Source organism: Spermophilus citellus (assembly GCF_964194105.1).
Source record: "Spermophilus citellus genome assembly, chromosome: 8".
Taxonomy (NCBI): Eukaryota; Metazoa; Chordata; class Mammalia; order Rodentia; family Sciuridae; genus Spermophilus; species Spermophilus citellus.
In genome coordinates, this window is record NC_138189.1 from 99,115,359 (window position 1) to 99,133,493 (window position 18,135).

General features: G+C 38.8%; 1 protein-coding gene across 3 annotated transcripts in view; it reads left to right on the forward strand.

The window, feature by feature from the left end:
• PAPSS1 (3'-phosphoadenosine 5'-phosphosulfate synthase 1) overlaps positions 1-18,135 on the forward strand; it is a 109,363-nt gene that overhangs the window by 59,261 nt on the left and 31,967 nt on the right. For all 3 annotated transcript variants that reach the window (XM_081304738.1, XM_081304739.1, XM_081304740.1), the window contains exons 6-9: positions 2,597-2,710; positions 5,109-5,220; positions 7,439-7,644; positions 8,836-8,971. In XM_081304738.1, coding sequence (XP_081160864.1) covers positions 2,597-2,710; positions 5,109-5,220; positions 7,439-7,644; positions 8,836-8,971 — 568 coding nt within the window. The remainder of the gene's footprint in view (positions 1-2,596; positions 2,711-5,108; positions 5,221-7,438; positions 7,645-8,835; positions 8,972-18,135) is intronic.

The following is an 18,135-nucleotide window of genomic DNA, read 5'->3' on the forward strand; positions in this document are numbered from 1 at the left end:
TAGAGTGAGGTGATATCTCATGGTTTTGATTTGACAGATTATTAATGATGTTCAGCATTTTTTAATATATATACCTGTTAGCCATTGTCTGTTTTTTAATTTTTTTAAATTTTGAGACAGAGTCTCACTGTTTTGTCCAGGCTGACCTTGAACTTGTGATTCTCCTGTCTCAGTCTCCTGAGTAGCTGGGAGTATGGGCAAGCACCACCACACTCACATTGTATGTCTTCTTTGGAAAAGTATCTCTTTAGGTCTATTGACTATAAGGATGTTTTTGCTATTAAAATACTTGAATTATTTATATATTCTGGATATTAACCCATTGTTGCATGCCTACTTTGTAAATACTTTCTCCCATTCTGTAGGTTGTCTTCATTGTATTGATTATTTTCTTTGCTGTGTGGAAACCTTTTGGTTTGATATAATCCCCTTTGTTCATTTTTGGTTATGTTCCTGTGTTTTGCAGGTCATATCCAAAAAAGTTACTGCCCAAACCAATGCCATGAAACATTTCTCCTATGTTTTCTTCCAGTAGTTTCATGGTTTGGGGTCTTAACATTTAAATCTTCAACTTGTTTTTGACAAGTTGATTTTTGTACATAATGAGAGGTAGGGTTCTAGTTTTCATTCTTCCACAGATGAATATCCAGTTTTCTCAACACCATTTGTTGAAGATGTTGTCCTTTTCCCAATGTGTATTCTTGGAACCTTTGTCAAAATGAGTTAATTTTTTAATGTGCAGATTTATTCATGGGATCTCTGTTTTGTTGCATTGGCCTGCATGTCTGTTTTTATGCTGGTACCATTGGTGATGTGTTTTGTAGTCTGTTAGCAGATACCTTAAGCCTCCCCACCCCCTTATTTTCCTCAAGATTGCTCTTGTTGTTGTGAGTCTTTTGTGATTTCATATGAATTTTAGTATTGATTTTTCTATTTCTATGACGAATATCGTTGGTACTTTGATGAGGATTGCATTAAATCTGTACATCCCTTTGGGTAGCATGTCCATTATAATGGTATTCTTCCAACCCATGAGCATGGGATATCTTCTTGTTGGTGAGCTTTAAGAGTTCTTTGTATATTTTGTATAATATAGGATAATATATTTGTTCATTTTTACAATAGTATTTTATCAGATATGCCTTTTGAGAAATATTTTTTCCCATCTATGCCTTATTTTCTCATTCCCTTGAGAATTGCCTTAGTTTGAATAACAAAATATTGCTTGAACATAATTATGAAAAGCCCTCATTTTGTGTTCTTATAGAGGTAACCTGACCGATTTAGCTTTAAAAGCAAGTTAAAGTGATCAAATACATTTAGGATACTCCTAAGGCAGGTGTTGTGAGAGCAGTGAGTAAATAGTTTATGTTGTGGTAATCACAAATATTTGTATACTTATAAGGTAAATGGGAAAAAAACCATTGTCCCTGTTTCCTGTAAATGAGTTCTTGGAGCTTTGATGAAAGTTCCAGTCTGTGCTGGGAATGTAGCTCTGGTGGCAGAGCTCTTGCCTAGCATTTGTGCAATCCAGAGTTCAATTCCTAGTATGAGGGAAAATTTCTTGTGGGATAAAAAAGTATTGTTTCTCACAACATGATAGTGGGAATAAAACAGACATATTCTGGAAAATTGTGTTGCATGAATGAAAGGTGGCTTTAGTGATAGTAGTGATGAAGGTGTATCTGCAAATGAACAAAATGGTTACATTTCAAGGGATTCTTTTGTTTTTAAATTCCTTTTCTAACATTGTATTTGAGATCACTTGAAGTTGCCTGCTTTTGATATACAGTGTATTCTAGGAATTTATTTTTTCCCTACTAAGTTGTGGGACATGTTTGCATATGGGATGCTATTTATTTGAGAGTAGCTCAACTAACATTAGGCAAATTAAATGGAGGGACCACAGCATTCAAAGCCCCCCTTCCCGCTTTTTTTAATCTTATTTTTTTCTTTATTATTTATTTATTCTAATTTGTTATACATGATGGCAGAATGCAACTCATTTCATATTATAATATAGAGTACAATTTTTCAAGTCACTGGTTGTACACAAAGTATTTTCATACCATTTGTGTCTTTGGGTAATGATGTCTAACACATTCCACTGTCATTCCTACCCCTTGCCCTATCTAAAGATTCTCCATCCCCCTGCCCCTGCATTGTGAGTTAGCATCCTCATATCAAAGAAAACATTTGGCCTTAGGTTTTTTGGGATTGGATTAGCATTATATTCTTCAGTTTCATCCATTTGCCTGCAAATGCCTTATTTTATTTCTCTTTTAATGCTGAGTAATATTCCATTGTGTATATATACCAAAGTTTCCCTGTCCATCTACTGAAGGGCATCTGGGTTGGTTCAAAGTCCCTTTTTATATTGTTGTTTATTTTAACAGTTGGAATTGTTGATTTTCTTAATTAGGATGCTCTTTGAGGGAACTCTGAATTTGTTTTTTGTTTTGTTTTATTACTCTTTATACTTTTATTAATTCCATGGTATGTTGTCATATTGCCTTTTTACTTATCTATCCATGATTTATTTTCTTTTTCTCTTTTGAGAAATCCACATTGTTGAATCAGTTTTCTTGCTTTACAGGATATTGTACCTGTGGATGCCTCTTATGAAGTGAAAGAACTGTATGTACCAGAAAATAAACTTCATCTGGCAAAAACAGATGCAGAAACATTACCAGCATTGAAAATAAATAAAGTAAGTTCTGTGTTGCTTTTCAAACTGATTGGTGCAGCCTTCTGTGCTTGTTAGGACGGTGAATGTTTGAGCACTGTTTGAGGCCAGGGGTGGTGGGAGGGTGGGGGTGAGGGTGTTATGGTGTATATCATAATTTTCCAGGATGCGAATATATTTAGTTTGTGAAAAAGTATTCCTGCATTGTCATTGCTTTGATTTACTTTAGTCATAATATGTATTTATTTTGAAATATCAAACAACAAAAGATTGTATGAGATTTTTAGGCTTAAGAGAAAGAATGGGTTCTAAAACATTAAGAAATACTAATCCGTAATAACTAAAATGAACATTTTTCCTCTAAACATGTTTCCTAATCTCCTGCCCAATACTTGACCCTCTCATATATTAAGAATGATTCTATTTGTTTATCTTAGCTCTAATGATATCATTAGTCTTTCCTAGAAAAATCTTACTTAATTAAACTAGGCATGATGAAATGGAAACTCTTATTTACAAATCTTAGAGAATCTTAAGTTATACCATTTATGTGTATTTTAAAAACATAAATTAAGGAATAAGAATATGGAATAAAAGCTGGATTTCCTAGCCTTTCTTCTAAGATAGTACAGATCCAAACCACCCAGCAAAGTGCCAAATCTGAAAGTAAGGAGAAAGAATAAAACTGAGTTTGGAGAGAGACTCTTCACATAGTACTCAGATTCCTGATAGGAGCTGATGATCTTGAAACCCTTTGTGTGACTGGGTCTCTGACCAGAATCCAGGGACAGGCTGGGGAGCGGCAGGGAGGGAGGCCTACCGTAGCTCACTGTGGAAATGGAGCCAGAATTTGTCAGTGAGGAATTTGCACAGAATGAACACACACATACAAAGAGAATGGGAATGAATGAATATAAATCCAGGTCTGTCAGACTCTAAAACCCAGGAAGACAGTGCTTCTTCTAAATGTGAATTTCCTCCAGAACTGTGGTTCTCAAATGCGTTTAGTCAGCAGAGCACCTGGAGGACACACTGCCATTCTTTGAACCTCCTCACAGGCCCCCTTTCCAAATATAGTCGAACTGGGGGCTAAGGCGTCAATAGGAATTTGGGTTGGGGTGAGGGCATAGACATTTATCCTCTAACAGACAACATCTAGAATTGGATTCGAATAGAGACAAATAATAGTCACTTTCAAAGTTACAGAAAAAATTAATCAGAGGAAAATTTCAAAGTGAAAAAAATTTTACTTATAAATACGTTTTCTTTGTGAATTGAAGCAGGGGAATTCCTTACCATTATTTGATTTTGCAGTAGGACTCATTGGCCAACTTGTTTTGGGAATAAATAGGAGACTACATTTCATTTGCAGTCCACTTGGCCAGATGTTTCATCTTTTCTCATTTGAGATCCACTATTATATTCAGTTAAAAAAGGAATGTGTCCAGCAATGACATACACAGTCCATCCATTCTTCAGTGTTCTGATGGGAAATGCTGGCAATCTGAAAATTCAAGAAATAATAGTCCTTGTAGAATGAATGATACTCTGTCATGGGTGAGGGACTTTTTTTTTTTTTTTTGGTAAATATTTTTATTTAAAATTTCATTTGGTTAGGTCATCAAAGTGTATTTGTCAGACTTTCATTGTTGTATTTCCAAGGAACATGATATAATACAAAATCTTGGGCCCACCAGTAAACTGACTGAATCAGAAACTTGAACGTGAAACAGCTTTCTTTTAACAAACCTTCCAGAGGTATCTGCTAAAGTTTAAGAGGCACTGGTTTAGGTGAAGCTGTCTTTATTACAAATACTTTGAAGTCTAATGTTATTTATATATTTTTTAAATTTTTTTTTAGTGCTGGGGATTGAACCCAGGGGGACTCTACCATTTTATATCCTCAACCTTTTTGGGGTTTTATTTTGAGACAGGGTCTAGCCAAGTTGCTCAGGCCAGCCTTGAAGTTTTGATCCTCCTGCTTCAATAATGGGGTCTGTCACCATACATGGTTATGTTATTTAAATTTATTAGGAGAAATGCATATTTTTCTAGTGCCCTTGTTTTTTGTTAGATTTATAAAATCTGTAACCATCCTTAAAATGTTTGTTTCCATTACTTTCAAAATTTAAATTCCTGCTGTGCACAATGGTTCATGTCTGTAATCCCAGCAAGTCAGGAGGCTGAAGGCAGGAGGATTGAGAGTTCAAAGCCAGCCTTAGCAACTTAGCAAGGCCCTAAGCAATTTAGCAAGATCCTGTCTCAGGAAATAATAAGGACTGGGAATGTGGCTCAGTGGTTAATTGCCCCTGGGTTCAATCTCTGGCACAATAAATAAATAAATAGTTAAGGCCTTTATTGCTTATGTTCATAAATTCATATATGTGAAATGGAAATTTTTACTTTGTCACTGATTTATTAGGTGGATATGCAGTGGGTACAGGTTCTGGCTGAAGGTTGGGCAACACCACTGAATGGCTTCATGAGAGAGAGGGAGTACTTACAGTGCCTTCATTTTGATTGTCTTCTGGATGGTAAGATATTTTACATTCAAAATTGCCTTGTGCATGGAAGAGAAATTATATAGCTTCAAGTATCTGTCACTGTTTATAAAAAATAATGGTAACTAATTAACACCATTAAGTCCCAAGTTTTCAGTTCTGTGTATTGTTCAACAGAATTGACACGGGTACATTAAAATAGGTTGACAATCATAATCTAGAGCATATATGAGCGTGTATATATATATGTGTGTGTGGGTGGGTGTGTGTGTGTGTATATATATATATAAAATTATACTAACTAGTACTAATATATTATGATTATTACTTTGTTATAATTATGTTATTTTTATTAATATGTATCATATAATGATGTTTATCCTGTAATTTTTATAGATGTTCCACATCTGGGTTGATGGGGCAAAATGGGTTAATTGAGGTAACTTTTGAAGACTGTTACATTGGTCTTTAACGCATGTGAGAACCTGTTTCCGTTTTTGTTTCTCTGATTGTGATTTATTGTAGAGGGAGATGGAGGACCTGGAAATTAAGGCAGAGCATGGGTTGTAAAAACAAATACAGTTTTCCTGTGTCATATCCACTTGATCGCTGTAGAAAGCACCTTCTGGAACCTTGCAGTTGCACACCAAATTTTCCTATACTGTAGCCATGCTAGAACCTTCAAAAGAGGAATCATGGAGTCCAAGTTAAGGAATCCTGAAATAGATAGCTAAACACACAGTTCTTCCTATTCTCTTAAACCATTTAAAAAAAATGGCCAAGGGAATTAATGTTCAGTGTATTATCATCATAATCCAGCTATCTTTATATTATGTACTGTTGGTCATTGTAATTGAGCATTCATTATACAAAATATTTTTGAATGTCACAGAACCCAAAATTGCTACCAAGTTCTTATATGCATGACTTCTTTTACAAGGGGAGTGAAATTGATGTTAGAAATTATAATTATTATCATTCTCCTCAAGAAACTTTATTACAAGAACATAAGGATTAAATATTGCAGTTTGATTTTCCTCTTTAAAATTATTGGTTGTCTTTGTGGACTATCTATAGTGACTCAGTCTTAGGCTTAGTGCAGATCTACCTATTGGCTTCACTAAATTAATTAATTAATTAATTAATTGGTACTGGGGATTGAACTCAGGGTCACTAAACCACTGAGTCAATCCCCAATCCTTTTTAAAAATATATTTTATTTTGAGACAGGGTCTCACTGAGTTGCTTAGGGCCTCACTAAGTTGCTGAGGCTGGCTTTGACCTTGCGATCCTCCTGCCTCAGTCTCCCAAGCTACTGGGATTACAGGTGTGCACTACCATGAACGGCTGTGACTTTGCATTTTAAACTGTACCTAGTAGTGGTAGGTATATCTTTGTCCAAATAACACATGCCTTGATTCCCAAAAAGTATGGTTTCTTCAATAAGTCAGTCCAAATATGAATTTACATTTTATTCTTCTAAGCCATACACCATGTCTTGAGAAGAAAAACTTTTGCAGCTTGAAAGGTTGGAATCTGAGACAGTTCCTCTGATCTGGCTCAGAGCACATTTTGATCTAAATGGAGCCAGTGATTGCTGCCTTGTGCTATGATAGTAGACATTAGTTTGATTCTGATTTTATATGTATTACATATATATGTGTGTGTGTGTGTGTGTGTGTGTGTGTGTGTGTGTGTGTGTGTGTGTATTCACACAGAGCTTGTGGGACAGTTTTGTCTTCCTATTGCAGTGATAATCAAGAATATTTAAGTATGCTTAATTAACTTGACACTTAAAATATACTTATTTATGTTTTGCCTTCAATAAGGATTTAAATTTTTCTTGCAAGGTCCCTAAAACATAGTTTTTAGTTTCATTTTTATGGTAGGTCTGCTTGATATATTTTTGGCACTGTTAATCATAACTAGCTGATGCTACCTTGTTAAATGGTTTCTTTTACTTTTTAATTCTTATAAAAATTTTCTCTCAGGTTGAAGAATGGTTGTGGAAATGTTATTCTACACAGTATTGATTCTTTTAATTTTTTTTTTAACTGCAGTTCTTGCTTGTTGTCCCTACCCTTGTAGTTTGTTCCTTCTCCTGATTTTCTTTGCCAGGTACCAAGTGAACACTGCCATTAGACCCATAGCCGTTTTTCATTTGAAGTGTCCCCTGAAGTGGGAGGTGGCTGTAAGCTAGGCTTGTTGAGTAACCCACACTGTGTGCTTTGTGTTCTCTTGTGTCCTGCAGGGGGTGTCATAAACTTGTCAGTGCCTATAGTTCTGACAGCTACTCAAGAAGAGAAGGAGAGGCTGGACGGATGCACAGCATTTGCTCTCATGTATGAGGGCCGCCGTGTGGCAATTCTTCGAAATCCAGAGTTCTTTGAGCACAGGAAAGAGGAGCGCTGTGCCCGACAGTGGGGCACAACATGCAAGAGTCACCCATATATTAAGGTCCTTAATACCCCTTGCTGAGTTTCCTTCTTTGCCAATAACATTTGTGCCAGAATGTGGGCACTTCCTGTGTGTTAACTGCTCCATTGGAATTGTTAATATTTTGCAGAATTGTGATTGGTTCTTCGATTAATGTAGTGAGAGTGTGGGCTTGTCATTTGGTCCAGATAAATATTTATGCAATAAATCCTTATAATTATTTTTACTTTTTGGTGATGGAGATTGAACCCAAGGCCTCATACATGCTAAGAACTTGTTCTGCCACTTAACTATACCCTGAGCCTATAACAAGTATTTAAAAACAGCAAGTATATATACAGGCACAAAGCTAGGTGATGGTCCTTGGAATATAGTACTGAGGACATGCTGGGCACCATGTTTATGACCTTGGAGTTTTGTGGGAGCAGGTATTAATCATTACTGACAGCAGCCTACAGGAGCCCACTGCAGGGGAGCTTCATCTTTTCTGGTACAAAAGCAATGAAATGTACTTAGTTTCTCCAAAGTGCCCTTTTTACTTAATGTATTGCGTATGGAATGTTAGCAATGAGGTCAAGTTTCTGTCATTTATTAGGTATTTTAAAGTAGACTGGAGCTTAAAAAGAAACTATGTGCATTGTTGGCATGTGAACCAAGGTGACAGGGGATAAAGGGTGGGCTTGAGCTGCATTATGAAAGCAGGCAGATCCTGGGGGGTAGTGTCTCTTCCTTTCAGATTCAGGGAAAGATGAGTGAAGTTGGAAGAAATTTGAGGTAATGTAGATAGTTTGTCAATGATCTTGACAAATTAGTATAAATTTGAATTTGTCAATGATGTTAATGTTTTAGAAGTTTAGGATTATAGCACACAGAGAGTGGGGTGACCCAGGGTTACACATTTTGTTAATTAACATACAACAACAAAAATAATACTTTCATTACTTAAAAAATCGTTAATTATTCTTATGGTTTCTTGCCTTTCATGTGTAAATTTAATAGTTGTTTCACAAGTTTTTTGAGAAATTACACAATATATTTTCTAATTCTGTAGCACCTCTAATAGCACCAATTCAGTTGATCAGCTCAACAAATTTGCTGTTGCTTTTACAATGGAGAATAGCTCACAGTGAATGTATTTAGTTTGTATAAAAGGAATGTTCTTAATTTTTTATTTCTGCTTGAATAGCTCTTTTTTTTTTTTCATCCCATTAGATGGTTATGGAGCAGGGAGATTGGCTGATTGGAGGAGATCTTCAAGTTTTGGACCGAATTTATTGGAATGATGGTCTTGATCAATATCGTCTTACTCCTACTGAGCTCAAGCAGAAGTTTAAGGACATGAATGCTGGTAAGACGTGTACCTAATTACATGATATGGCACTGCTTGGAGACAGATTTCTAGAAGATTTTTTTTCTCATGCTAACTGAATGTATAAAAGAATGATAAGTTAAAGGTATCTGTAGCCTTGCACTATATAAGGAAAGGCAGACAGAACCAGCCTGTGTTGTGTTGTGTTGTTATAATGATATAATTTGATCTAACATTTTGTATATACTCTGGAAGATGGATGCTATTATGGTTTAGATATGAGGTGTTCTCCAAAAGCTAATGTGTTTGACAATGCAAGAAGGTTTAGAGGCAAAATGATTAGGTTATGAGAGCCTTAACCTAATCAGTGCATTAATCCACTGATAGTGACTGACTGTGTGGTAGCATTAGGCCCATAGGGTGTGGCTAGAGGAGGGGGTCATTGAGAGATTGCCTTTAGGGTTTGTATTTTGTCCCTGGTGAGGGGAGCGCTCTCTCCTTCTGATTGTCATGTTCTGAGCTGCTTTCTTTCACCACATCCTTCTGCGGTGATGTTCTGCCTCATTCCAGGCACACAGCAATGGAGTGAACCATTTGTGGACTGAGACCTCTGAAACTGTGAGCCCCAAGTAAACTTTTCATCCTCTAAAGTTATTCTTATGTTTTGGTTGCAGCGATGAAAAAACTGACTAAAACAGATCTTAATAACAAATTGACCTTTTGTTTGTTTCTTTATTATAAAACTTATGTTTAAGCTGAATAGAACTTCAGAACAGAATTTATTTGAAAAATGCACTTATTTAGGAACTTCTTAAAAGTGGAATGTATCACAGCAGCACATAAAGAACAATGGAACTTTTATTGTGTTCTTTTTTATTGAAATCGTATTTATTGTGCCAAGTGCTAAAGAGCCACAAATAAATAAATGTGAGGGGTTTGTGGTATAAAAGAGCGAGATATTGAACAGTAACAGAGAATTTTTAGAGTAGGTCAGTAATGAGTTCACATCACTTCTAGATTTAGATGAAATGTGCCATTCATTACCATACTGTCTTGTACACTGTGAAGTTCTCCAGGACAAGATTTTTATGTGAGATTTACTACTGTTAGGTCTTGTCCATAGACAGAAGGAAATGACCTGCTTTCGTGGTGCACCACACTCCCTCTCTGACCACACTGGCAAGTTCAAGGTGCTATGTTAGGGAGCAGCATCTCTTGTAGTCTTTGGGAGCCTTTTTTTTAAGATCTGAAGAATTTGAAGCCTCTTGCTCTCATGCTGTCATTCATGCTCATCCTCCACAGAGAGGGGAAGGCCTTAAGCACTGGTGCTGCTCTCTGCTATTTCCTGTGTAGAGGTCAGGTGAATGTGGCTGACTGGGAAATATCTGGCCAACCAGCCATACCAACAACCACAGCTCCTGTTCCCAAGGGACTATAGAGCATGTGGCAAAGGTAGCTCTTATTCTGTCATTTGTGGTCAGCTCCTGTGAACTCTAGTGTCAGATCAGAGTCTAAAACACAGACCTTTGCCTTCCTCACCACCTAGGAGTTCTGCAGCTGGGCAGAAACTACTTTCCTTTGAGAACACCGATAGAATCCAAAGAGTAGGATAAAATTTTTATTTTTAAAAATTTTTTTTAGTTGTTGATAGACCTTTATTTTATTTATGTATTTATATGTGGTGCTGAGACTCGAACCCAGGCAAGTGCACTACTGCTAAGTCCCAGCTCCAGCCCCCTAGGATTTTATTTTTAAAAGTGAAATGGCCAGGCACTGTGGTGCATGCCTGTAATCCCAGCAGCTCTGGAGGCTGAGGCAGGAGGATCCTGAGTTCAAAGCCAGCTTCAGCAAAAAGCAAGGCAGTAAGCAACTCAGTGAGCCCAAATTAGTCTGTCTTTGAATGAAGATTAAAGAATCTGTGTTCATTCCTGAGCCCTGCTATAGTTTGCTGAAATTTGAAGTGATAGGAACTTGAAGTGGCTTAAGAACTGGAGGCCTCAGAGGGGGTTGCACACTCTCTGGTACTCCGTGCTTTCCACACAGCCTGCCTCCTTCATTCACGTTTCCTATGTGGCCTCTTAGGATTTGAGGGCAGGAGCTTCCCTGCCTTCTAAATGTTACTCCTACCCTCTGAATTTAAAGCAGATATTTGGCTTAAACTACTTACGTACTTCTGAGTGCTACACTTTATGGTTACCTGTGTATAGTTCATTTCTCTTTATTGGTTACACATTTTGGGCCCAATTGATGAATGATTAATGATTTAGTTAATTCAGTAATGGCACTTTAGTGGTCTCTTGTCAGTGTATGTTAAGGATCTGTGTATATCAGTTTTGGCTACTGAGCTATTAGGAGTGGGCTTCCAGGAAAGATTTCCTTTCTGATGAGAAATTGAATTTCTTTCTGATTGGTATGCTGTCACATGAGGATACAGTATTTGGAGCTCCTGCAGCCATTTTGTATTCAAGAGAATCCCAAATATGTTAATCTATATTCTTCTATCATTTGAGTTTCTGATCTGACTGTGGAGTCACCTACCTCCAGATTTCTTTTTCTCTCTCTTTCTCTTTTGTTATTTCTTATTTTTTTAAATGTAGATGGGCACAATACCTTTATTCTGTTTGTTTATTTTTAGGTGTTGCTGAGGATCAAACCCAGTGCCTCACACATGCTAGGCATGCATTCTACCACTGAGCTATAACCCCAGCCCCCAAATTTCTTATTCAAAAAGAACATACATATTTGAATTACCTAAGACACTTCTATTTTAGTCTTGTGTTATTTGTAACCAGAAGCATTGGAGAGTTTATTACATGTAGACTTCTCTCTCTCTCTCTCTTTTTTTTTTTTTTTTTTTTTTTTTGGCCAACAGAAATACATTTAATGGAGGACTTGCTGAGACCACCTTATTTTATTTTTTGCCAAAGTTTGAACTCATATCTGGAATTGATATTAGTAAATTAATTTTGGCATAGTAAAGAGGTCTTATCATGGAATTATTGTTCATAATTAGACACTTTAATATTACATCTGTTTTGCACTCTTCTTTGTGAGCCAAACATTTTTAGTCATTTAGGGAACTTGTTGCATAATGAGTGACTGACTGCATCTTTGTTTAAAGTAGCTAAAAGCCAGTTATTAGCCTTACATCAAACAACAAAGATTCGTGGTGTGATTTTATTTACTTTTCCATTTTAGACTAAGGCAAATAAGCAACAGACCAAGGAGTTTACTTTGTAGTACTTGTTCGCTCTTTTAGGAAGTCAATAACAAGTCAGTCACTGATGTGTTCAAGGGAGAGGCTATTTACTTTTTTTTGACCAGAGTTTTCTTTTTCTTACCTCTTCCTCCTCCTCCTCTCATCTTAGAAAAAGTATTTTGATCACTCCATGCGGACTCTTGTCCTGTATGCAACATTAATTTAGTCTGTGTGACTGTTTCTAGACCATTCTGAAGCTGAAAGATCAAGGGGTTTTTAATACCCACACCAGTGATTGCAAGCAGTACATTTCCAGATATCAGGTCCTTTGAATTGCTGATGAGTGATCCATATCCTGGAGAGGGAGAAGTGGTGTCACTTAAGCCACAGAAGAGCCTGTTAGTATTTTTTACACAGGAACCATGGGTGTCCTGCTAATGACAAAGGGAAAAGCTTGCTTAATTTCTTTCAAGCTAATATGCTGCAGAGTAGTGTGAACACATCTGAGAAAGCTTTGTGGAATTGTTGGATTATGAGCTATATTTTAAATGCTGGATAGAGTTGTTAGGCTATTTTAGGTAAAGGTGGAGGCGATGCATGAGAAAGCTGAGGGGAAAACAGGAGATTTGTCTTTGCAATGGTGGGCTTCCTGGATCATGAACGGCAGTGAGCTAGAGATGCTGCATCCTAGAGTGGAAGGGCAGGGACTCTGTGTTGGGTCTCAGCAGCAAGCAGAAGGCACGTCCATGGTTGGAGCTGAGGGGACCCACAGGGAATGCCGAGGTGGCATTGGTAGCATTACCAGGCCTGAAGGGGAGGGAAGGAAGGAGTGTTTCTGGAGCCAGATGGGAGCTGGAGCTGTGAGGAGGCACTTGTTGCAGAAGCCAATGCAGGGACATGGGGCACAGCCAGGATTATAAAGCCAAGATGTTCCAGGGGCCAGAGCTGCCCCAGCGGTTTCTCCCTTCATCCTTTGCTGCCTGCTAATGCCTCCCATTGTGGAGGCAGAAACACAGCACCCCACCCCAGGGTAATCTCTGGAAGGAACCCCCCAACCCCCACCCTGCCTGGAGCAGACGGTAGTGGATAAAGAGGAGCATGGGCAGTAATTGGCACAGAGAGCAGTGGGCAAAAGCTTTATATTCAGCATAATTTTCTACTTTCGTTTCAAAGCATTTCCAGTCTTCAGAGAATAGCCATTGCTGCCATATTCTGGGGAATGAGAATATCAGCTTGTGAAAAGTCTAAATTCATGTGCTTATATTTACTGAGGTGGCCTATCTTCACCACTTATTGATTCCTTTTTCCCCCCCTCATAAACAGTGTAAGTGAAAGAAAGATCTATCATTTATGACAATCCTAAGGGGTGAGGGGAGATCCAACTCCGTACTTCCAGCTCCCTTAAAAACAAAACAAAACCCAAATTTCCACAAAGCACCCACACCCACCCATTTATTGACACCTGTGTAAAAACACACACAGGCATGTTCACACAGGCTCACTAGCAACTCTAGAAAATAATTCAGAACTTTTCAGGTACTATGTTGATTTAGGGACAATTGGAAATGCCTATTAGAGTTTGGGGGCGGATAAAGTGGCAGTTGATAAATCTTGAGTCAGAAAGGAAGGGGAGCATTGTTAATTATTGCTATGTAGGACACTTTCACAGAACAATGGAAAGATTCAGGCAGATGTTGTAATTCTGGGTCTAGTGGTTCTGGTGCATCCTGGGGTTCCTACTGGGCTGGGGAGTGAAGCACAATTCTGAGAAGTCTGAGGAGGGCTGGTTAGAATTTGGGAGCATTTTTCCACCTATTGCCTCCTTTGTTAATTCTTTTTTTTTTTTTTATTGGATGTTCACAACATTACAAAGCTCTTGACAAATCATATTTCATACATTAGAATCAAGTGGGTTATGAACTCCCATTTTTACCCCAAATACAGATTGCAGAATCACATCAGTTACACATCACATTTTTACATACTGCCATATTAGTGACTGTTGTATTCTGCTACCTTTCCTATCCTCTACTATCCCCCCTCCCCTCCCCTCCCATCTTCTCTCTCTACCCCATCTACTGTAATTCATTTCCCTCCATGTTTGTTATCCCTGAGCAACTAAGAACAGAACAGGGAGGAAGAGCAGGAAGAAAAGTTTAACATTAAACAGAGACATGAGGCGGGAGGGAAAGGGAGAAAAAAAAGGAAATCCTTTGTTAATTCAGTGAAGCGCATTTGCCCTCCAGTTCTCAGCTGGGAAAGAGCAAGGTCGGCCTGCTCTTTGCACTGGGCCATGACAGTCCTTGCTCCCTGTGCTGCTTAGAGGAGGCATTTCCCGTGGCATATCCCACACCTCTGCAGGGCTCCCATGCTCCCCCTGACTCACACCATCAGGAATGCTGATAGCTGCCCTTTCCTCCCACTGTCACAAGGGGTCAGACTTCACTTGTTTCCTTGGTGTGTTGCCTTCTGGCCTGGATAAGGTAGCATCAGAGCAAAGGAAGTGAGCCTGTGTCACTGCACTAGGCGGTCCCTTCACGTGGATGCTCGGTGACAGAGGACGGGAGGTGTGGGGACTGGATCCGAGTTTGGCTTGAGATGTGACAGTAGTAGTCAAGGTAGAGGAATTGCGGGGAGGTGGAAAGGTAATGAGCAATATTACATAGTAAAATGTGTTTTGTGATAAATCTATAATTGGTGAATTGGAAGGTCAGGGCTTAGAGATGTGGCTAAAAGAAGTCATCTGTTTATGTGCAATAATCAAATCTAGGCGAAAGGGTCAGTTTGTGAATGAGTACGTAAAAGAAGAATTCCATAGGGCCCGGCAGTGAACCCCACTGCTGCAAGAGGACTGCAAGATGTGAGAAACATGTGGTCAGGCCAAAACGGCCAAGCAGAATGTAAAACATCACATATATTTGATTATGATTACATAAAATGTGTGCACAAAAAGAAAAATTAGGAAACTGCAAAGAAGACAGTTGTATCGAGATAATCCAATCGTGAGTGATTTTCCCCTTAAATTTTCTTCAGTTGATTCATGGTTTAACTTTAAACAAAGGGGCAGAAGGGCAGTAAAGAGGCAGATAAGAATAGGGAGAGGTTGGTGCCATGGTTAGCAGGTCTCAGGGCTAGGGAGACAGCGGGTAGATCTTTATGTTGCAGGCAACAGAAAGGCCAGGACCTCTTAAAGCAGGAAGGTGCCTTTTGGATTTGGCAGGCGTTTCCTGCTCGCTGTGACAGAGCTGGAAGGACCTGGTTGAATGAGGGAATCCATTCCAACAGTTCATATAGAGGTGAAGAGATGAAGCCTGTTCTTTTCCTCAGCATTGTGTCTCCATATGACTAGCAGCCTTAATTTCTGAGAAAGCAGACCAATTCATGGCTTGCTGGAGTTGAAGGAACTGTATTCCTTCCAACATGTAGTTATTCCCTTACTCATGAACATTTCCTTTTTCTTCCTCTGACTGAACCGTAAGCTCCTGGAGAGCAAGACTAGTTCTGCTGTTACCTCAGAGCAGCTTGTGTAACCAGAATTTTTGTCTTGTTGAGGCTGATTTCCTCCCTATGCCTGCCTGCTGTGGAGGCTGTTCTAGGGGAGGAAGCACTCAGTGGGGTACCTTGGGAAGAGATGGTGAATGGCTGAGAATGTGTGTGTATGAAGAAAGTAGGGCTGCGAGTGAGACGCAGGGAGTGCAAGTGATCTGTTGTATGTGGAGAATGCAGGATAGGAAGGAATTCAGGAGTCCAAAGTAGAATGAATGGTTCTGTGCTCAGAGGGAATCCAGGAAGGACTAGGGGTGTAGATGGAGGCCAGCAGGAGTGAATTTAAGGTGCCCATCCACCAGGGAGGCAGACTGAGAGATGGTCTGAGCTGGGGGGAACTTGCATTAGAAAATAAGAATTTGCAGGTTGTTTACACACAGCTCTGCTCAGTGCCCTTAGGGATGGGGGAGGGTGTAGAGGGTAGGCAACCACTGTCTTTGCCATTGGCATAGTGTGACCTCATTCCACCAGTGTGGAGATTGAAGTCTGTCAAGTAAGTCTGACCAGTGTCCTGGGGGACGAATATTTGATTAAGTGGGTTGAGAAAATGGAAGAATTGGCAGAAGTTTTATATGAAAATGTGTACAGCTAATTGTTTTGCTTTGTTTTTTGTCTCTCCACTCCACTTGGTTACTCTCTGTTCTCCCCCATGTCAATCCTGCACAGTCCCATTAGGCTAATTTTCTGTGCACGTTACTGCTTATTTTACTTTCGTTCACAGCCTGGTACCCAGTATGCTTCCCAACTGGGCTTCAGAATCCTCACATCATAGTCTTTTGCCAGGATTTATGTTGGGCTCCATGTGTCTTCCATCTTTGACAAAATGGATGATTTTGTGCTTTTCAGACACAAAATCTGCTTCTCTGCCTCCGTGCTTTTCCTCATACTAGTTGGCTTAGTTAGAATTTTCTTTGTGCTCCTACCTACCACATTTCATTTGTCTTTCAGAGATTAACAAACCACAGCCTGAAGGCTAAATCTGGCCTGCTATCAGTTTTTATAAATAACATTTATTGGAAAACAGCTTCACTTGGTGGCTGCTTTTGCACTCTGATGGTAGGGTTGAGCAGTTGCAGACACCTCCAGCCTGCAAAGCCTAAAATACTCACTCTGGTTCCTACAGAAAAAGCATACTTTTATGTGTGCTGTCAGCAGCTCTGCAGTGTGCTTTTCCAGGAATCGGGGTTATAGAATTCCTGATCCTTCTTCAGGAATGGGGACAGAGGGCTAGGAAGAAATGACAATTACAATGTTAAAATTAACTTTCACTCATCTTATAGATCATCTCCCGTTTTCAAACTCAGTAGACGTCATGGTTTTGTTACCTTGTAGGGGGGCTAGGTTTATTCTTTCTTTTCAGCAAAGAATCAAAGAACAGGACACAGAGATAGCAAGCAAGAGCAGGTTATTGCAAAAGCTACAGAGATAGACTTCTCCAAAGAGAAGGGGCACTAGAGCTGGGAATCTGGTGGAGTTTTGGCCTGTTCTCTTTATGGTCTCCTCCCCTGTCCACACGTTCCTATTAATGATAGTGCTCATTCTGTCCACGTGTCTGTTTTAGTTTTTTTATTGGATTCCCTCCTTAGGAGCATGAGTACAGAGTGTTTGTCTGATTGGGTCTCCTGCTTATGTCCATGAGTACTTTGTCACGTAGGAAGTTGACCTCATTAGAAGACCTTCTCCATGCTCCTTTGTTCTGGTCCTGTCCCTGACGTCCTCACTCGCCATCATTCCCTGGCTCCCTAAGCCCTTTTATATCTCCTTGTTTTAGGTAAAGCAGTTTTAAAATAACTCACTAGGAATTGTAAGTGAAAAGGCAAATGTTTTACACTGATTATGGGGTGACAGTCATTGTTCTATAGAAAATGGGAATAAGGTCTAAGATGTTAATGCAAGTTCCTGTAAGTACCTATTGGTTCAGGTCCATAGTAACCTATTATTCTTTTTCTATCCTTTATTGAAAATTGATAGAGGACAAGCATATTGGCTTGTGCTGTTGTGACAGTGTCTTAAACATGTTAAGTTTCCAATGTATCGGGGACTTCTATTACATTTTTTTCATCTCTAGTAGATAAACAAGCTGGTAAAGGTGAAAATTCAGCCTGGAACAACCGGCAGTTAAAGAAAATTTGTGTAATTCATTGATAAATGGTTCCAAGGGATTGAGAAGACCAGAAGCTTATAAAAGACTGGGCAGATCAAGTGACCATTGGATTTTTAAATGGAACTGATAGGAAATAATTCTACCTGGAAGAAATTTTGGCAACAAAGTCTTTTATATGCTACTGATGTGAAGTTTTAATAAGTCACATATCTTAACTTCATCTGTTAAATTTCTAATATGAAGCTGCATTAAGTCTTTTTGAAAAGAAAGCGCAGGTAGTTAAACTATGAGAATCTTTGGAACTTGTACATCTGAGGCGGAATTTATTTTTCATGCTTACTTTCATACATACTG